The 20,376-nt window shown below is 37.9% G+C and overlaps 1 protein-coding gene and 1 long non-coding RNA gene across 2 annotated transcripts; one reads left to right on the forward strand and one right to left on the reverse strand.

The window, feature by feature from the left end:
• Window positions 1-739: 739 nt before the first annotated feature.
• On the forward strand, window positions 740-3,578 carry LOC139118296 (low affinity immunoglobulin epsilon Fc receptor-like). The gene is made up of 5 exons (XM_070681562.1): window positions 740-833; window positions 1,662-1,814; window positions 1,988-2,058; window positions 2,681-2,826; window positions 3,284-3,578. The coding sequence occupies exons 1-4, from the start codon at window positions 776-778 to the stop codon at window positions 2,819-2,821; spliced, it is 423 nt and encodes a 140-aa protein (XP_070537663.1). The 5' UTR covers window positions 740-775; the 3' UTR covers window positions 2,822-2,826; window positions 3,284-3,578.
• A 543-nt stretch (window positions 3,579-4,121) lies between these two features.
• LOC139118297 (uncharacterized) lies at window positions 4,122-6,625 on the reverse strand. The gene is made up of 2 exons (XR_011548668.1): window positions 6,514-6,625; window positions 4,122-4,564 (listed from the first exon to the last, which is right to left on the reverse strand). It is a non-coding gene; the product is annotated as an uncharacterized lncRNA (long non-coding RNA).
• Between the last annotated feature and the right edge of the window lie 13,751 nt (window positions 6,626-20,376).

Raw genomic sequence — 20,376 nt, forward strand, 5'->3', positions numbered from 1 at the left:
TACTCAGACATACAGAGAAGTAGTTTTTCCCAAAACACGGGTTGAAACCCCATGCATTATTATTGAAATTGACTGCTTAGTGTGAGAAATGAGCAACGCCACCCGCCCCCTCATGGAGAGAAATATTTATTCAAGTACCCTCTAAAAATTATTTTATCAGTTTTAGATATCATTTTTTCTGATAAATTTGACGATCGAATGTCCCCATCCATCATTAGTGGAATTGATTGTTTAATGTGAATAATTTACAACGTTAAGCTTACCCGCACCCAGGAAGAGAAATATTGATTCAAATACCCTCTAAACATTACGATATCAATTTTTAGATATTCCATTTTTCAATAAATTCACCTATCAAATGCCAGTCACTTAATCAGATAGCCTTGCTTACATCGCTTCAGCGGGTTGCTACGTACCTACAGAAGGTAAGAGTTGAGTGTTTTCATATGCGTGGTAACATGAAAGAACACGTATAAAAAGTACAGGCTTGCCATAACTGTGTTTAAAAGAACCAGATTTGTGAGAAGCAATTCTCTGATCTTGGACTTCAGATCCGAGTCTTCCTGCCAATACGTGGCGTTAAAAACTTGGACGCAAAGAAAAGTTAAAAAGAAAAATGATGCTGTATGAAGAAGTAACGAACAACATTGTGTTATAAATATTGAACACTAACGACACATTATTGACACATTATGAGTTCGCCAGTTTTCTGATGGATCTTATGCCAATTCCGTATTGCAGGTCAAGTCCATTGTTGTCGCAGTGAAGTTGAAACATGGTGAAGATAGCTGTTACTATCTGGTGTATCTTAATTAGCACAACATTGGCATCACGTAAGTAGGCCTACATTTATCAAATTTGCAAGTCCCGGCCCCAGCCCCATGCGTATTGTCACCCAGATAGACACCATGAAGAGGTGATCTTAAGTTTTTTGTTTTTTTCTTGTTTGTTTTGTTGTTGTTGTTGTTGCTGTTGTTTTCTTTTGCTGACACACATGAAGAAAACGGCTCTATCCCCCTCTTGTAAAAATCAGCACTTGTATGAGGGTACTATAACGATGACTACAGATGCAAAGGTACACCTAAGATAATGTTGAATAACTCTACGGCACACCAATATTCTTAAATCTTGCCTTTCCGTCAATTATTATTTTGGGTTTTTTTATATCTGCTGTAGATAGAATATTGCTGTCCGTTTTGTTTCGTCTATCATTTGATGTTCGGATACAAATGAACATGCGTTTCAACACATGTTCTGGTCGACGCCATTTGTATGGGCGCGGTATTCGTTCGGCAGCGAAAAAGGGATTGTGTTGCCTCAGATATTGCTTCGATTAGTTTTGGTAGAACACTATAGCAGTGTAATTATTTTTGTACACTAGGATTGTACTGAAATCTTAGATTAATGGCGTTCGTAGTAAAACAAGTCGAGTATTTTACGAGTTATCTCGCATTCATCGGACGATTCAAGCAACGTGTTTAGGAAATATTTGAAATGTTATTTGAGAGAGAGAGAGAGAGAGAGAGAGAGAGAGAGAGAGAGAGAGAGAGAGAGAGAGAGAGAGAGAGAGAGAGAGAGAGAGAGAGAGAGAGAGAGAGAGAGAGAGAGAGATCCGAATCATGGAGACAGGTTTCAAGAGAGTTCTGTTCCTTCTCCCGCAGATTGCCCGTTTGGTTGGGTAAATTTCGGAGAGAGTTGCTACTATGTATACGACTATCCACTGTACAGTTATGAAGAAGCGGAAATTGTTTGTACTGGAATGGGCAGCACCCTCGTCAATGTAAATGATGCCGACGAAAATCTGTTCTTGAAAGGTAAGCCAGATATACAGAAGAAGAAAGTTGAATATCTTAGACCAGATGTCGGTGAGTGATATGTTGGTTTTTTGATGTTGGAGATTAATACGTCACAATTACAAAAAAGCATGGTAAAGAAGAAATATAGGCCTGCTAACAAATATTAATAAGGAGTTGTTTTATGTCTACAGCATTCACACTCAACCAATACCATATATGGATAGGATTACAGAGTGAATTTATCTGGGCGGATAGGTCATTGGTAAGTAAACATTACTTTTTCTATAAACTGTAATAAGTCAATGTGGAATGTGCATCATGTTGCGGCCAATGATTTCCCTGTATTCATTTATCATGCATGGATTCTGTGACGCATTTACGGGGGCCAACGTGTTTTTCGATATCTTTTCAATCACCTGATGGTGAATGAAACGTCATTTTTTACTCGCTACGTTGCTGACATGTTCGTAAAGTGAATTTAATCAACTGCTGCAGCTAAAGGAGGTTAGTTTGGAGACAAAATTTATTTCCCTGTACTACTAATAATATTAATGATAATGATCGCTTAGCTATGTAGATAAAATAACTCTGCGGCACTCTTTACGACAGACAGCATTCGCATGACTTCGTTTCTGTTTTTTCTTTGTTGATTTTACAAGTTCTGAGTGGCATTTCAACGGAAGCCTACTATGTTATGGGGGCGTAGTTATTGTGGTATGGAAATATGTTTTTTAACTCATCCAAGAGGGCGATAGTTTGCCTTTTGAAGCAGGAAAAGGGTCGCACTAATACCGGCGGCAATGAACACAAATGCGTTGCCCTTGTCATAAGAAATCAGTCGCCTCATGCAGTGCATTGAATTGCTGTTCTTCGTTTTCACGCAGTTGACATACAGTAATTGGATGAGCGGTGACACTAGTCAAAAGATAAAGTGTGTACACCTGTATTCAAACCAGCATGGTAAATGGAGAGATATTGCCTGCTCCAATCGTTTTGGCTTTATTTGTGAAAGAGAAGCATTCTAGGAAAGGTGAGTTGTATTTTAGCACTTTGGAAGAATAAAATTGGACAATCCTTTTCAATTTACATTTTTCCATATACTCTGTCGGTAGAGCGTTTTTACTTTGATTTGTCCTCTTGAAATAACGGCATATGATGTTTCGTGGAGTCTGTGTTTAACAGTAAACTCGGTACAAATTTTGGTACTCTGCCAGCGCGCTCGATCATAATAAGTTCAAAATATTCTTTCAAATGAACATGCCCAAACAATGCACAACGTACATGGGTATTGCAAAAAGCGCAATAGTATAGGTGACCAAACCAATTATGACGGTTTATGTTTATGTGAAGCCGTATTCGTATGCACAACATTCAATCTCTCTCTCTCTCTCTCTCTCTCTCTCTCTCTCTCTCTCTCTCTCTCTCTCTCTCTCTCTCCTCTCTCTCTCTCTCCTCTCTCTCTCTCTCTCTCTCTCTCTCCCCGGTAGGTTGCAAGGCCGTGATCCCCATGAAATAGAAACACAGGTCCTATGCAGACTACATTACTACATCTAGTATCGCCTTCTATTTAATTTTAATTCAATTGAACAATTTTTTGGCACTCTGCTTTACAACAAAATTACGTTTAGTTGAGGATTTTTGTTTCTTCAAAGTGAAGTAATACAAATTAAGCCATGCCTGGGAAGTTCTCATGTTTTCTGAGCTGCCGTCGCTATTTCCAGAATACTTAGTGTTAAATAACATTGTACCAATTAAAATGGACTGAAAATCACTACATGTGTCTATGTATGTATGTATGTATGTATGTATGTATGTATGTATGTATGTATGTATGTATGTATGTATGTATGTATGTATGTATGTATGTATGTATGTATGTATGTATGTATGTATGTATGTATGTATGTATGTATGTGTGTATGTATGTATGTGTGTGTTGTATGTATGTATGTATGTATGTATGTATGTATGTATGTATGTAGAGGCTTGGAACTGACATAGACGATATGAACGGTTCTATCGTCTATGTCAGTTCCAAGCCTCTAAAATATCTCTCCAAATTGTGATCCAGGGTAATTACATTCTTGTCAGAGTACAGGACACTCGTGAGTATTAAAGGGGAAAGGCAAGGCTCATACAGGCATACAAATACAACCAGACATGCAATAAGCATAATACTTTGGCGAACAAAAGAGAGATATGCCTAGTCCGTTAGTCTTAAAGGCCTTGCTACGCTGAAACTAGCGAGTCTTGATAACTTTAGGACATCGACGAACCAGTGAACTCAACGATATGTTATCAAATGAATACTTGCGCAATCAGTGATTTGCAATGTTTCACAATTTATTTTCCCGGCATGCGTGGTCTATCCATAACAGTATCAGGGGTAAGAGGTCAATCGAAATGTCTGTAACGTTACTACAAGTTATAAATCTATTGGTCGCAGTACAGAATCGAACGTTTTTAAACGTTCCCTTGCGTAAAGTCAGTTGCTCTTTCTCCATACATCTACCAAAAACCGGCCCCATAACAATCACATATGTTGTAGACGTCACACATGCAGTTGTTGTATGCTTGTATATTCGGCAGGTTATCAACACACAAGATGTCGCGGTCCTTGGGGGCGTCGTCTGCCTCCGACCTTTTTTCTTTTGGAAGTCTTCTGCCCGTGATCTCCGAGACGCAACACACTACTACAAGGACAACGACGATCATGCACTTGGATGCCATAGTTGACGTTTTGATTGTGTAGCTATTGCCTTTTGGTTCTGCAAGAACAATTTGTGTACAATTCTACTATTTTTATGTCTGTTACAACCACTTCTGAAAGAGTTTTCTAAATTTACGATTTTGATGATCTTGTAAATCTGGCTTATCACCTGGCCAGTAAACCAGCCAATCACAGTGTCGGGAACTATTTGCCAGGAGAGTTTTCATGTGAAGATCCAAAGACGCTCGACACATTTCTGGGATAATAATCGTATTTGATATGTAGAATTTCTATACGACTTGAATTCAATAAAAGAATCACGCGGTACATCTTGATATTACTGTACATGCCGTCTGGCATAACCGAGTGGTTATGGCTGCAGGGTTTGGGCCCGACAAACACGCGTGGTCCATTGCTGCAGTGGACCATTAGAACGAAGAGAAAAAGAGACCTTTGACTGACGGCACGAATTTTCCCTATGTATTAATCTATCATTTGGTCCATGGTTTCCAGCCATTTTGAAAATGACAAATGCAAATAAATGCAAATAACTTTTATCATTAACTTGGATTATCCCCTATAGATTTTGCTGTTTTCACCTTGATTTGACATACAACGACCAATGCTACTCCAACTCCTACAATACTCACCGACGGTTATTTTGTGCACGGCGTTTTGAGCTTTAAAAGTGAAGATAAAATATATAAACTGATACAAAAGTATATACAATAAGTGACGGTCTCGTAAATAGCATTAGAAATTTCAGTTTTGACTTGAAGGAAGGTGTTGATGGTGGCAGTGATGGTGTCTGTCAGATCGTCACTGCTCAGGAGCATGGAAAGTTGTAATCCCCGAATTATAGTCATCCTGATAACATCTTTAGTGAACCCTTTACCATCCAAGCTATATTTACTTCTTGTATTATTCTGTTCTTATTGTCGTTTCATACTGTCCATGTTGCTCATATTGACTATTTCTCTCATAGCAGTGCATAATTCTACCTAGTTAAGGTAGTATGCACCTCGAAAGTGAAAGACTGAAACTTTTGCTCAAACTTTTCGAAATGAAATTTTCAACCATTCCCATACCAAATCAACAATAAAAATCAGGCGTCACCCCGCAAAGTTCGGAACTAGCGAAACGAATTGCCCTACATTTGCGATATTTGAAAATTAAAATGGCCGCCATCCCTGTGTTAACTTTATGGGGAAAAATAAAATATTGGATTTTCGAAAAACTAAGACGGTGAAAGTTTTCCTTTCTCCAAGAGCTTTAAAATGAGCCCCCACAAGTGGTAGATCAGAAAAGACTTGTAGAATAGATAATAAACTGCATTAAGTAGTTTCAAACAGTGTGGTTAATATTGTAAAGTAATTTACAATTTGTCAATTCTTTTCCTATACTTTTAGGTTTGCATATTATCTGCATTTAACGAGGGAAAGGACAGATGAGGTGGCGGCCGCACGGTTCGACCATCCTTTCCAATGATGCGCCCCCACGCTCGCATAGGAATATATACCGTAGTTTGACCGACTGTACTACTTACTCCTTACCATTATTATTATTATTATTATTATTATTATTATTTAACACGTGCGTTAATACAAGTATGTTTGCGTCCGTATTTTTTCCACTCGTGCCTAACTTGTCGATTGTCCTGTCAATACAAAAATATCCAAAGCCTAACAATCACGCATTTTGATCTCTGAACGTTCACATTGGCGGAAGGAGCAGAATATTTGAAAGGGACCGCCCAACTTTGGAAGCATGTTATCAACGCGAGATCTAATCTGTCGGGACTCATTCAAGCTTCAGGTAACATAGGCCAAAATGCACACGGGATATTGCGTATATCCGTGATTTGGCTCTGTGAATAAGTTATGAAAACAACTTGATTTCACCTGGAAACGCCATCGCTGTTAAAACAATGTAGATGAACCGCCGCGCTTCCTGCTCACAAGAGCGAACGTAAGCTTTCGTGGAGAAATGCTAGAGGTATCTACTTACCGTCGGAGAGGGAGGCCTCGGAGGCGGACACTATAATTGCAGACAAACGAATACACGGTGATAGAATGCTGGTTGCTATGGCCAGATGGCTCCTCAATGTGATTTCGAAGCCAAAGCGTCTCCCCTTTTATTGACAGGCGACACGGCTCAATCAAAGTGTAGAGTTTGATAAATTTTGAAAGAAATATGAGAAATGTCAAGTCCAGATGAAAAGTGCAAACGGTTTATAAACATTACGATCCTGTTCAATCAACATGGTAACGCTTCATTATTCAACAACAATGAGAAATTATAGCGATGCTGAAAATATACATTTTTGTCAAAATTGAAGTTCAGGTTTCGCAGAAAAATATAAATGATATCAATGAGTTATCAGTCATAAAGTGAGGTTAATTTTTCCAAAACGCGAGTTGAAAACCAATCCATCAGTATTGGAATTAATTGCCCAGTGCGAAAAATCTGCAACGCCATCCGCCGCTCCCCTCATGGGGAGAAATATTGATTAAAGTACCCTCTAAAACTTATTATGTCAGCTTTTGATATCACTTTTTTCTGATTATAAAATTTGATGATCGAATGTGCCATCCATCATTTAGCAATGGATCGTTTAATGTGCATTTAATCTACAACGTCACTCGCCCCGGGTAGAAAAATATTGATTTGAATATCCTCTAAACATTATGAAATCAATTTTTAGATATTCCATTTTTCAATAAAGTCGTCCATCGAATGTCGGCCACTTAATCAGGTATTCAGATCATCTATAGGCACCAACAGAAGGTAAAAATTAAATGTGTTATGAGTGATAAAATTAATAGATGTAGAAAAAAGTACAGGCTTACAATAACTGTGTATAAATGGACCAGATTTGTGAGTGTAGGGACACTTTGAGCTGGGACTTCAGATCCGAGTCCTTAGTGCTAATATGGGGAAGTAAATTGCTAGGACGCAAAAAAGTATCGTTGGCTTTACTGATGTGGTGTTCCATATACGTTTATATACGTCGATATAAAAGAACGTATATAAAGTATTTTACCTAGTGTGAGTGCAAACAGATGATTTCGTCTGTGACTTCTTGACATTTTTTTTCATTCCTATGTGCATTGATATGACAAATAAACATCCCTACAATGTAAGGAAAAAACTTCTGTCCTTAACTACATGAAACGCACCGTCAATTAAGATCGCATTTACAAAAGCTTGCATGAGGTCCAAACTTTATATATTCAGTGTATGTTCAGCCATGCATGGTGAGAATTGTGCACGGAACTAGATTTTTAGGTACAGATCGTAAAATGTTTCAATAAATGTTTAATCTTGTCTGCATTGCTGCAAGCGGAGTTGAGGTAGTCCATAGTTGACGAGAATTTCAGTATGTTTCAAAAAGTCAAACAACACAAACTACTTTTCATTCAAACAAAATCCACAAAAAAAAACTAAAAAAAAAAAATACTAGCAAAACCTTGTATTTTAAACAACCCATATATACATAATTGTTAATTGGTAGGAAATATATTTGATTTCCAGATATAGACGTACATGGGTTGATCATCATGCTACGCTATGTTTTAATTCTACATTCACTATGGGTGTACATTCATTTTCTGAAATGTCATTACAAAGACCATTCTTGGGCATGACAAGGTAAGTCAAGTACCAAGAGATTCAAGCACACTTTTTTTACTTTGGCCCAATTAACTTTACCCTTCCTCAAACACATGGCGACTTATCCTGGAAAAACAGCCTTCTGACCTTGTGTATAACATTTGCTGTGTAGGGTGGGCCGTAAGATCTCGGTAGGGGTGGCCGTGTACATTTTCCCCGCGTTCTAATATTTAACAAATTGGCAAGACTGAAGAACACTTGGCCCGCACTGAACAATGTTATATATCATCATACTACTACGGGGTCAGATTCTTGGTTATAGGCCCGAAGAAAACATTACTGTATTATTTTCACGACAAAAAATGGCCCAATTTACTTCAGGTGCACCGACAAATTATTTTTCGAATTTTGTAAAGCATGTTCATGCATACTACTTTTAAAACGTCATACACTTTTTTCGGTCAATTGCCGTATATGTGAATATAATTCTCAAAAGTTAACATAGCTCCAAAGATTTTTTAGCAATTTTGCGCATATTTCCCTGTTTATTCCTATCCTTACCAAGATCTAATATTCCATTCCTTAGCGCTCTTTCCCCCCAAAATTTGTGACTCACATCGTTTTTGCACGAAAATGCCGAACGGCTTCGTGAATAAGTGCGGCCAAGGGAGAGTAACATACTTCGGTAATGGCGATATTGGAATTCGCCGGAAACTGAAAAGTATTTGTCATATAGAGGAGAACCTTCGTTAAGCATAACAACGAAGCTATTAGATTGAAGATTGGTTAGTTAACACCATAGGCGCTCCTTAGCTGGGTAGTCTGCTAAATAGATCGGTTTTCGGCTCGATCTATCGATCCCCGTAGTCGATATGCCGCCCACTGAAACCTACATACTAATACTACACACTAAATACTGAGTATTTAGGTTGCAGTGGCGGGCATATCGACTACTGGATCGATAGATCGAGCCGAAAATCGAGCTATTTACCAGACTACCCACCTAAGGAGCGCCTGTGGTTTAACACCCGCTTGATCACGATCATCTGGTTTAGCCCCGTCACCAAATCACGGGCGGCCCACACACTATAATAAGCTTATTATTGAGTTTTTCTCAGTTTCCTCTATCAGTTCCTCTCCTTTTCTTCATGCTCTGACTGATCGTAGTAAATAAAATAAATGACTATGGGGGGTTTACACGTGTTGACACCGGAATAAATTTAAACCTGTGTCAGTTGGACGTGTGAACAGACAACACCGAACTAACAAAGAACTAAATTAATTCGGTGTCAGAGGGCTGGTCCAGGTTCGGTGCTCCGTACTAAACAATGGCCAATTTACACGTGTGACCAGAACACCGAACTAAACGCCGAACTATATCCTGTCTTCGATTCGGTCATTACCACAATGGACGGTGTTCAAGTAAGAAGCTCTCGCGATCGCGGCAACAATTGGTCACAGGAAGAGATCAGGCTACTAATTTCAATCTGGAGAGACGAAAACGTCATCCGTATGATGGACGGCACGTCGAGGGATCGGCAAGTGTATGAAGACGTCGCTACCAAGGCCAGGGAGAAGGGACTCGAGAGGACAGCGGAACAATGCTACAAAAAAAATCAAACGGTTGCGAGCTCAGTTCAAGTCCGTGTCCGACAACAACCGTCGTGGTGGCAGAGCTAGAAAAACGATGCCATTTTACGATGAGTTGTAGGTAGTAAAGGGAAAGCAACTGGTAGTAAAGGGAAAGCAACTCCACACATCGTTCATATTTGGGTTGTTTGCGTTTTGTGTATGATATTGTGTATAATATAAGTGTATATCATGTTTGGCTGTTTTATGTAAAATGTTGCTTGGCCATGGCGAGACGTACCCGTAATCTACGTGTCTTGTGTTAATCCGCACTGGAGCGGAGAGACTACTGTGACACTGCGATCCTTTGGCGCTACGTTTCGAAAATAGAGTTTTCTTCATCAGTCGCTTAAAATTCATTTTTGATTGGTGAGAGGTGTTGAATGGTTGATTGTTTTTATTTGGTAATATGTTGTTCCATTTACGTTTGGTAGGGAAGCTAGAATGTCTACTGTTTGATCTTGTTGTGTTTGTGTGGGTTCGTGTGAACCTTAGTTTGAGCTATTATAGTTTTTGTGAAGTCTGGCGCTTATAAGTGTGTCGCCTATATTTCTGTTCCTTCTATATGCGATTATTGGTTGGTTTTGGAACAGTTTTTTTAGTGTTTCGTCTTTTTCAAGTTCACTCCAGTTTTATGTCAGGGCTTGCTTGATTTTTGTCGTGTCGATGTATGGGCTATACGTTGTTATGAAGACTACTGTATTGTTGGTGGCGTTATTTCTTTCTTTTTGTTGTTCAAGCTGTCTTTTCCTGCTTTTATGATCTGTCTCTCTCATAATGCGTTCTATTTCATTTTTTTATATTGTCGGTCTTGTAATTTTTCACTAATTTTTTTTCACTAAATTGTGTGACTTTCTGTGTAAAATCGGTTTCGTTGTTACGTGTTCTGATGTATCGTAATGTTTCACCTTTGATCAGACCTTTGAATGTTGCTGCCGGATGGCATTAGTTTCTTTGTAAGAACTGGAAAGTATCTGTTGGTTTTGTGTGTGTCTTGATGTCGAGAATATTCTCTTTGTTGTATCGACGACCTTTGTATACAAGTCAGGTCTAAATATATGATTTCTTGAGAGGAGCTTTCAAACGAAAATTTGAAAGTAGGATGCATTTTGTTGATGTTTGATATGAATTCATTGAGTTCGTGTTGTGTTCCGATGAAAATTAGAAAAACATCGTCCCTGAACCTCAGCCAGGTCGGTATTTGTTGTTTGCATTTCAGTATTATTCTCATTTCTGTCTCGTGAAATGTAATATCTGCTATTTCTGGCGAACAACCCCATCGAGATTATTTCCGTATAAGAGCATCCCCATATTTGCCGGTAGAATTCATCTTTGAATTCAAATGTGTTGTTTATTAAGATTATTTCTAGCTGAGCTATCATGTATTTTGTTGGTGGTTACTTGATTATGTAATTGTTTGATGATCTTTCCTGATTTAATGCTCTGCCGACTGATTCAATTGCCTCATTATGTTGTGTATTCGTGTACATGGAAATTACATCCAGTGTTACTAGTGTAGCATTGGCCGGAACTTTGACAGTCTCAATTTTCCGTATAAGAGTCTGATCTTAACATGAAACAGATACCGACATCAGACAGGGCGAGGCCAACAATATTCTCTCCTAGTAAATTACCTCGCCAAAGGCGTCTCCATTGGTTGACAGAACACGAAAAGAGCGTAGACAGCAGCTGCATGATGTGTGGGTCAGCCATTGCAAGCAAGCGATTGTTCTCTAGCCCAGATATCGCTGAGGGCGCTTGACCCGAACTAAATTCATACCTTGTGTATGACGTGTAAACGTGAGATCGCTTAGATCGCTGATAAGGAATATTTACAGAACGACTAATCAGATTCCCTCAGGTTTAAAAAATATACGTGTAAACCCACCTTTAACTCACACGTGTAAACCCCCTTTAATACTCCTTTTCATTAAATCTCTATCTTTCCAATGTTGACCAACCCTTGATAAGTCCACGGATTAGCATAATTAGTTGTGTTGACTAATTAATTACAAGATGTGTATATGAGAGATAAGCGTCCTTGTAATGGGTTGTTGAATGAATAAAGGGTCAAGAGGCTGGTTAAGGTTATATAACCATTTATTTTAATTACTCCGATCAGTCAGAGCATGAAGACACAGTCCCTATATCCATAGAGGGACTGTACGAAGAAAAGGAGAGGAATTGATAGAGAAAACAGTGAGAAAAACTCAATAATAAGCTTATTAATAGTGTCTGGGTCGCCTGTGACCAAGTAGGGACTGAAGATACGATGAAGTGTAGAAGTTACACTTTATAAGATCCAAGTAACTCTGAGGGAGCGTTCAGTTATTACAACCGGGGGTGCGCCGGCAAAATTCAGGGGGGTCACCTAAAATTTGAAAACTGCAAAGGGGGGGGGGTGGGGCGGTGTATTTTTCAAACAGCTCAGAGGGGAGGGGGTCACTTAATTTTCATATGAATCTGTCCTGTCAAAAAGCAGTTTCAGTGTTCAGAAATATTCTGAGAGATAATAATGATTCGCTGCGTGATTTCATTCTCTGAAGTCATTTAACTGTAATCTGAACTAAAGTATAATTATGTGTCACATGAACATCTTGACTAGGCAACTCTGAGGCTTGTCTTATCGTAAATCGGGCTCAATGAGGGCAATGAATAATTCCTATTACTTACATATTAGAGATATAGCAAGTTTTGTCAGGGAAATTAATTAACAGTTAGGCCTACCTGTAGACTTCTCGTACCGTGAAAAGTGAAATTATACTTTAAGGTGAAATTCCAATATCATAATATTGTCAACATCTGAACTTTCAAATACCCTATTTGAATCAAGTACATTTGTATCAATTATTAGACACCTATAAAAGCACAAATTAATTTAGTCTAGCATTCTAAAAAATTGTTCATAGTTTTCTCATAGACTCCAATAGTGAATCAACATTTCGTGAAATTCCAAAATCCAATTTCTTGCACACATATCAACCTTTAACCATCCTATAGTCTAACTAAGTACTTAAAATGACTTATCAAACGTCCATAGATACACAGATTTAGATACTTTTGAATCGGAAAAAAAGTATTCATATTTTATCATATACTACCATGTATGGTGAATCAGCATTTCAGTGAAATTCTAAAATCCAATTTCTTGCACACATATCCATTTAGAGATCACTTGCTTGTTCACAATGGCCTCATACTGAATAACAAACACAAACACAGACAAAATACAGATCAAACAAAGGAGAAATAAATAAAAAACAACCAAACAAACATAATAACTTATATTGTGAAAACAATATTTAGCTGAGTAAGTGTGACATGTTCAAGATGCCCGTCTACACCCAGGATATCAATTGGTAAACCAATGTAATAATGTATATTTTATGCATACATGCATACATAAATACATACATACATCTGTATATACATACATTGACACATCCATCCATCCATCCATACACACACACATATCCATGCATATATCCATCCATCCATCCACAGAAACATCCATCCATCCATCCATACCACGGTATCCATACACATAGATACACAGATTCAAATAGGTCCTAATGATTTGTACATGTACAGCAAATACGAGCAAAACTTGGTAATTTAAACAACCCACATCTACATACTAGTCAATTTGTAGGAAATATACTGGATTTCCAGATATAGACATACATGGGTTGAGCATCATGCTAAGCTATGTTATAATTCAACATTCTCTATTGGTGTATATTCATTTTCTGAAATGTCATTACAAAAGCCATCATTGGGCATGACAAGGTGTTTAATACAGTATGTCAAGTTCCAAGAGATAAGTGTCTGGAGTTTGAAATAAACAAAATAAAATCAACATATTTGTTATCATGGACTTTTTTATTGCTGTGATTATACAAAAAATAGGCCGAGCAAACTGGTCAAAGATGGTAGAGGATAAATAGCTGCAAAACGACAGCAACAAGAAGTCATCTACACAAAAGTTGTCGCATTAAAAAAATGAATGGCAGAAAGAAAAAAAACACTCCAATCCAACACCATTATCCACTACATGTACAGCTTAAAATTGTCAGTTACTGAGAAAATGCGACTGTGGTAATGTTGTGACTACAACCACACTACCACTTTACATGAACTTTGACCCTGCATGGCCATGTAAAAAATTGGGTTCAAGTTTTCATTCTCAAATTTTTTCCTCTCTTTGCTCACAAACTTTCAGACATAGAGAGGACAATTTGTCACTGAAAAGGGGAAAAGAGAAAGTACTTCACTTAAAACTAACTTGCAAAAGCAACAAGTAGCATACTCTAGCAACAAATACAGACTACCATACATTAGTATGAGTGCATAAAATCTTTACATATTTCTATGTGGCGCCCTCATTGCATCAGTAGATGAGAAGGCTGCACTGGTAAAACTGAAAATTCACATTTTTGACAGGTCAGAATTCTGTGCAAAGCCCAACAGGATGCCATAAAGATACAGCATTCAATATTTTCCTAGGTAGTATGCAGAAACCACACCATTTAAGTATAGTTGCATCTTTGTCTGAAATACTTTATCATGTTCTCAACAAAACGCAAAAATTTTGATCATTTCCCTCACAATAAACCTGCTTCCCTTTTAAAAAACCCACCCGAACCGGCTAAAAACGACAGGACTAAACCAAAATGTGGTGGTGAAAGGGTTTTAGCTTGCTCTGTGATATTTCATACAATTTGAAATTAATTCCTGTACAATGAGATGAAATTGCTTTATGGTGATGCGTGCTCATCACCAAAATCACACTTTTGTCAGAATGGTGAACTATCTCTCACTACTGAGCTTTACGCTGTGACAATGACAACAGTATAATACCCTATCTTTCTTGAAATACAAGAACCAGCATGGTTTTTTTCAGGAGAAAAGAGATGATTGTTAACAATACAGACATAATCTGGTATGTTCTCTTTCGCTACCTTTCTAAAATTATGGTTCAAAACAAAGCTATGATCACGTAAATAACAGTATTCAATAACTTACAAAATACAACAGAAAATTGCATATGTCTTGCTCACAGAAAAATATTCACTTAACAACTGACCACTTCGTAATGTAGTAGGGCACAATTCCTTACTCTATCATGAGATTAAACTATGTGAGGTTTGCATAGCCTAGCGTTTATTTTGCAACAGTTTTCTTAGTGTGGACAAGGAAAAATGTGGCAAAAAATGATTTGCGCTTCAAAAAGTCAGTGAAATGAAACCATGTCAATGATTTGACAGACTTACTGAGCCAAAATCAAAAGAAACGGTAGAAATGACGGGACACATGACTATGTTTCAGATTGTGAAAGTTGCGTGTCAAAAGAAATTGCATAAATCTAGTAACTTTTTATCCAATAAAATTTAAACAGTGTGATCTCAGTCTTGATGCATCAAGTATAACAAGATTCCTGAACAAGCTAGGTGACTGTGTATGACAAGATACAGAAAGCTTGGTCTGGAAGTTTGGGAGTAATAAACTTCTACGAAGCACTGAATTTAACCAAGCAGGGCAGTGGAAAGTACTACAATATGCTACAGTCCATAAACTTTGTAAAACAGTAGCATGGAGGTCTCTGTGATAATGTGAAATTCTTAAGTGTAATTTCAGTGTAATACCTTCAGTACAGGGGATTAAAGTGTGTGTCGTAAGTTGAGCTGTCCCTTGAAGAAACATTACAGTGATGATTTCAGAGTCCTGCTTGATAACAGACAAAGTCTGACAGAAATGGTAAGAATTGTAAATATATACACAAGTAAGTGATTGAAAATGTATGAAAGTAAACACCGACAAGAAACATGAAAAAGTGATATGCGACAAAAATTTCATGTCAGTAAAACAACAAAATCATTTGACAATGTCTGTACTAATTCATTGGATGCAAACAATGAAATGAACACCTATTTCTACGTCAAATAGCATTTTCTGTACAGGAGGGACTGTACTGCATACATGGATCTAGCGTGTTACAATTTCAATTCGAAGGCCTTGTACTCATTCAGACTCATATCAAAACTAAGAAGAACATGGAGGTGGGGGGGGGGAGTAGGGGTAAAAATCATACAACTAGAATAATTTTCTCCACACTGAAACTCTTCCACCACTCATTTCCCTGGATACAGAAACACAGAAATACTGAAAACAATACAGTTAGTGGTAACCGAAGTCTTTCTGTGGAGGACATTGCACAGTTCCAGCAAATGTTGGGTGAGGAAATCCATCTGGCCCAAGCTAGTTGTGAAAGCAATGGAGTATCTTTCCTGAGGGGTCCTCAATAGTTTTGGGATACAACTGGACCCCCTGAAATTATGTTGATTTGTAACATGAGGGCAGTCTTCTTCAATCTCATTATTTGATATCCTGGGACTGGTATCAAAATACATCAGTAGTCCTACATGCAATTTTATCTGACACCTCCATTACCGTTTACAGATCCATTGGTCTTGTACAATGGGAAATTGATAGATCACGTCAAAAGACATTGTCAAAGGGAACAGCTGGATTTTCTCACCGGTGAAATACTGCTATTTCTGCAAAGACAATGTTTATAATCTCTGCTTTCCAACAAATTGCCAGCTGACCATGCAATGAAATCTAACATTTCTGTATCTCTTACAACGGAACATATGAAGACATTATTCAGTAATACTGGAATAAGTTGGTAATTCATTCTATATGCTTATATGCTTGTAAAGTTCCCCTAATTCCCTTGTACCGTTCATGACCATTCACATTTTACATGGCACCATGGGGTTATTTGACAGGGTTAAGCAAATGTTTCTGGGAAGGGGGAGGAGAGGAGGGGGTTGAGGGGATTGTTGCATCAGAGCAACTGAAATATATAAACTGTCAACATATATCTCTATCATGCGTGTGGTGGATCCATCCTTACTTGAGACACTTTTTTCTTTTTTTTTTCTTTTTTCATCAAAACTATTCCACTGATTTGAGACTTGCGTCAGTTAAATTACATAAATTTGTAATACTAACAAATACTGAAGAAGGTAAAGATGTAAAACTGTAAACACTTTAACCCTTTCACCACAATGGTTTGGCCCATACCCATTGTTATCAATGGTAATCATGGACCTATTTATAGGGAGCTGGGGGGCGAACAGGTTCAGAGGGGAGCACTTCTTCAGGACTGAATTACATATCACAACAAATACACCAGTGTTGAAGCTTATCGGAACGGGGGGAAAATTCATAACACTCAAGTTCAAAGGTGAAAAGTGAAGATTCTCTTTACAAAAATATGACAATTCACACAAAAATGTCGTAAATCCTGAACATGGCAAAATGTTAAAGCATATCATGTGAGCTAAACTTATCATACAATACAATAAATAGAGGATCATAATTACTTGTTAATACCCCATTCCAATGGCAAGGTAGACTAGTCTAGAATCTGATAATGTTGACGCTCAGACCATCTGGGTTGAACTGGGCAGAGTAATGGTGAAACAGTAAATCTGCTATGAATCTTCATTAAGTTGCCAAATTCTCACAACTCTTGGTATCTACAAAACTTAATATCAACTCACGGATGAATGAGAACAAAATCTGTACTACTGCAGCATTCTAATAGAAGTCTGTTCTACAACAGGACATTTGCATTTATCAATGAAAAGACATTTTTTTACATGTTTCATATTTTTGTAATTTTTTTTGTAATGAAGACTTTTTTATGAAGATTTCATTTGAAAATTGTTCGGTGTAAACGTACATGTTTTGGACAAATTGTAACATGGGCAAGTGAGAGCACTAGGATGAAATGTCAACTGTGATGGCGCTGTACTTACTCGCACCCCCCCCCCCCAATCAATTATTCAAAAATCTCCATTCCCACGTATCTTACATTAAGCAGTAGTGTTTAAATTAATTCCCTCAAACCCAAATATGCTACCAATCATAAAAAACACAGAAACAGGATGATTCTCACTAGGTTTAAATCAACAACTAACCGTACAATACCATACACACTAAGTAGATCAAATATTACAAAGAAATGAAATCTGCCGTGTTCATCATAAAAGCTTCCCTCCCCTCCCGGCCCCCATCTCCCAAAAACTTATTAAACTGAATTTAAGTAATTAGATTTTTACGTTTATGCATATTACTATTACGGGATATGTTATGATGTGTTGTACTTGAACAGTCTGTACACGACAATTTGTATATAGCACCTGAAAAACACTTTTTTTGCATAATTTCATTTGAGATTTCTCAAAGATAAAAAGAGTTAAGTGAAAAATTTCCACGACTTTCGTAACAAAACAAAAAAATCACAGGATCAGCAAGAACAAAAGGTACTGAGACAAAAGCATGATGGCTAATGTAGTTGGAAGTTGAATACTACGCCGTCTTTTGCAGAAATAATAATGTAGGTTTTTAGTGACATCTGAGGCACGTGATAAAGTTGTGAGCTGACACTACTATGGTATATGCATGAATACACAAAATATTACCATCTTTTCTATGTATGTACAGTAAAGCACCACTGCACCTTTTGAGGGCAGTGTGGCTACAGGACTATGAACAGTAAATACAAAGATAAGCGAGTGTACAGAATAGTTTTACACTGCTGGAATTCAACCAGAAACAGGTTCTTGTCGAAGCAAATAAAAGTCCACAGGGAAAGTATTGGGAATTTCTAGCCAAGAAAAAGACTGCAAGTTTTGTTGCTGTTCTATGGAAAACAGCACTCTTAATGTAGAGAAAACTAGCAACTAGGTAATTTCAAGAATTTCTTTCTGTATGTACAGCATAAAACCATTAGATTTGTCTACCTACTAGATATGTATATTGAGGAAATCTACTTCACAAAAGTAGAGCCACATTTCACCTAATATTGTACCTTAAAAATGTCAACATCTAGTAGTCAGAAGGGTTGGGAATAATACTGCTTGTCTACTGGACTATGTAATATGTAAAGTCAGTGGCATCTCAACCCCTTCAGTGCTACCATGATGCAGTTAAATCCTCTCTTTTGAAAGGTTTGAGGTGGGATCTACTTGGAATAGGGAAAGTTTTTATTTATACGGCGCACTATGCATAACAGGTGTTGATGCGGTAGCAAAAAGAAGGAATACTAACTGGCCCCCTGTAGACATTCTCAAGGCCTGATTTACATGCTTTGTTAACAGACCTTAAATCACCATTTTTATGCCAGCAAACAGGAAGGAATCAAGCATCAGCCTAGAGAGGATGACTGGGGTTTCCTACTCACACTTTGCTAAAAGTTTTTTAACCCTTTCACCACCATGGTTTGGTCCAAGCTCATTGTTATCAATGGTGAGTGTGGATCTGTTTACAGGGAATTGGGGGTGAACAGGTCACAAGATGTTTGCGATGAGAAGCTAAGTTTTCACACAGCTGAACAGCTGTCATGGAGACATCTGCTCTGAAAGCAATGATATAACTGTGCAGATTTTCAACACAGTTCACCGTTCCATGGCATTGATGTAGCATAACTTAGATAAGGTTGTTATATCAATGTTGAATATTGAGTCCTGTACCATATTTCAGAATCACTCCATCAACTGCCACTGTGGCTGCACTTTTATGAAGGAACCCTTCCTCTTATATTAAATTTCTTTATACTTTGGATACACCTATATTCACTATGTGGTCTTCCCGTCCGCTACAACAGCATGAGGCAAGCATCTTTGCCTTTTCACCCGAACTTTCATGTATGGAGGCCTGTCCACCCTGTTGGAAACAATGGGTATTTACCAAAGTCTGGAGCAGGCAAGGTTGAAGAGATTCCGCTCTGATGCACAGGGCATCAAATTAGTGTTCTTGCAGTGGTTAGCCCTACCATTTTATATAGCTTCATGGAAGGCAGCATTGGTTCCGAGCAAAGACCCAAGTATGGGAAAGCATGCATAAAATAATTCTGAAGGCAATGTGGATTGGAATACAGTGTCTAAGGTGAAACAGCTACCTTAAAATGAAGGAAACTACATCTTACTGAAATAAGGCATGCATATTTTTATAGCAGGATATGTTTGGATCATGAATCTGACAGAGAACTTTTTTACAGAAAGTGATAAAATTTTGCCAAATTATCTCCTTGGTGTAAACTGATAATGCTTGGAAGATCAAATAATTTCAAAAGAAATGCATGTACCTGGTCTGTAAGCTATTAGATTTTGGTTGTGGCCATGTATATATGATTAAAGCTCAGCAGCACTGTGAGATAGCAAACATTTGAAGTGTCTGACTGATGGGAAGGCACAGCAGTGTTTCTGGTGATAGTAAATGATACTGAAGCTCCCCATAGTAATCTGTGGAATTGCCGAACTAATTCCTGCAAGTCTAAAGCCATTTAACTATGCGCAAAACTCCAATTGAACTTGAATTTCGTGCCTGTGGCTGCCCATACAGAGCTGTGATAGCAAATTTCAGTTTGTACCAGGCAGCCTTGGTGAGTAATGTGAGGGGAAGTGGCGGACAACAGCTAGGTGGTACAGGAGAACAGCGGAGGAGTGTTGTTCCTTTTTGGAACGCGGTGTTATCACAGCTAGAATGAGTAGCACTACTGGGTTTCTCAGTATTCACTACAGCACTTTTCAATGAAAGAATGAAACAACATAGCAA

This window comes from Ptychodera flava, chromosome 19 (genome assembly GCF_041260155.1).
Source record: "Ptychodera flava strain L36383 chromosome 19, AS_Pfla_20210202, whole genome shotgun sequence".
Lineage (NCBI taxonomy): Eukaryota > Metazoa > Hemichordata > Enteropneusta > Ptychoderidae > Ptychodera > Ptychodera flava.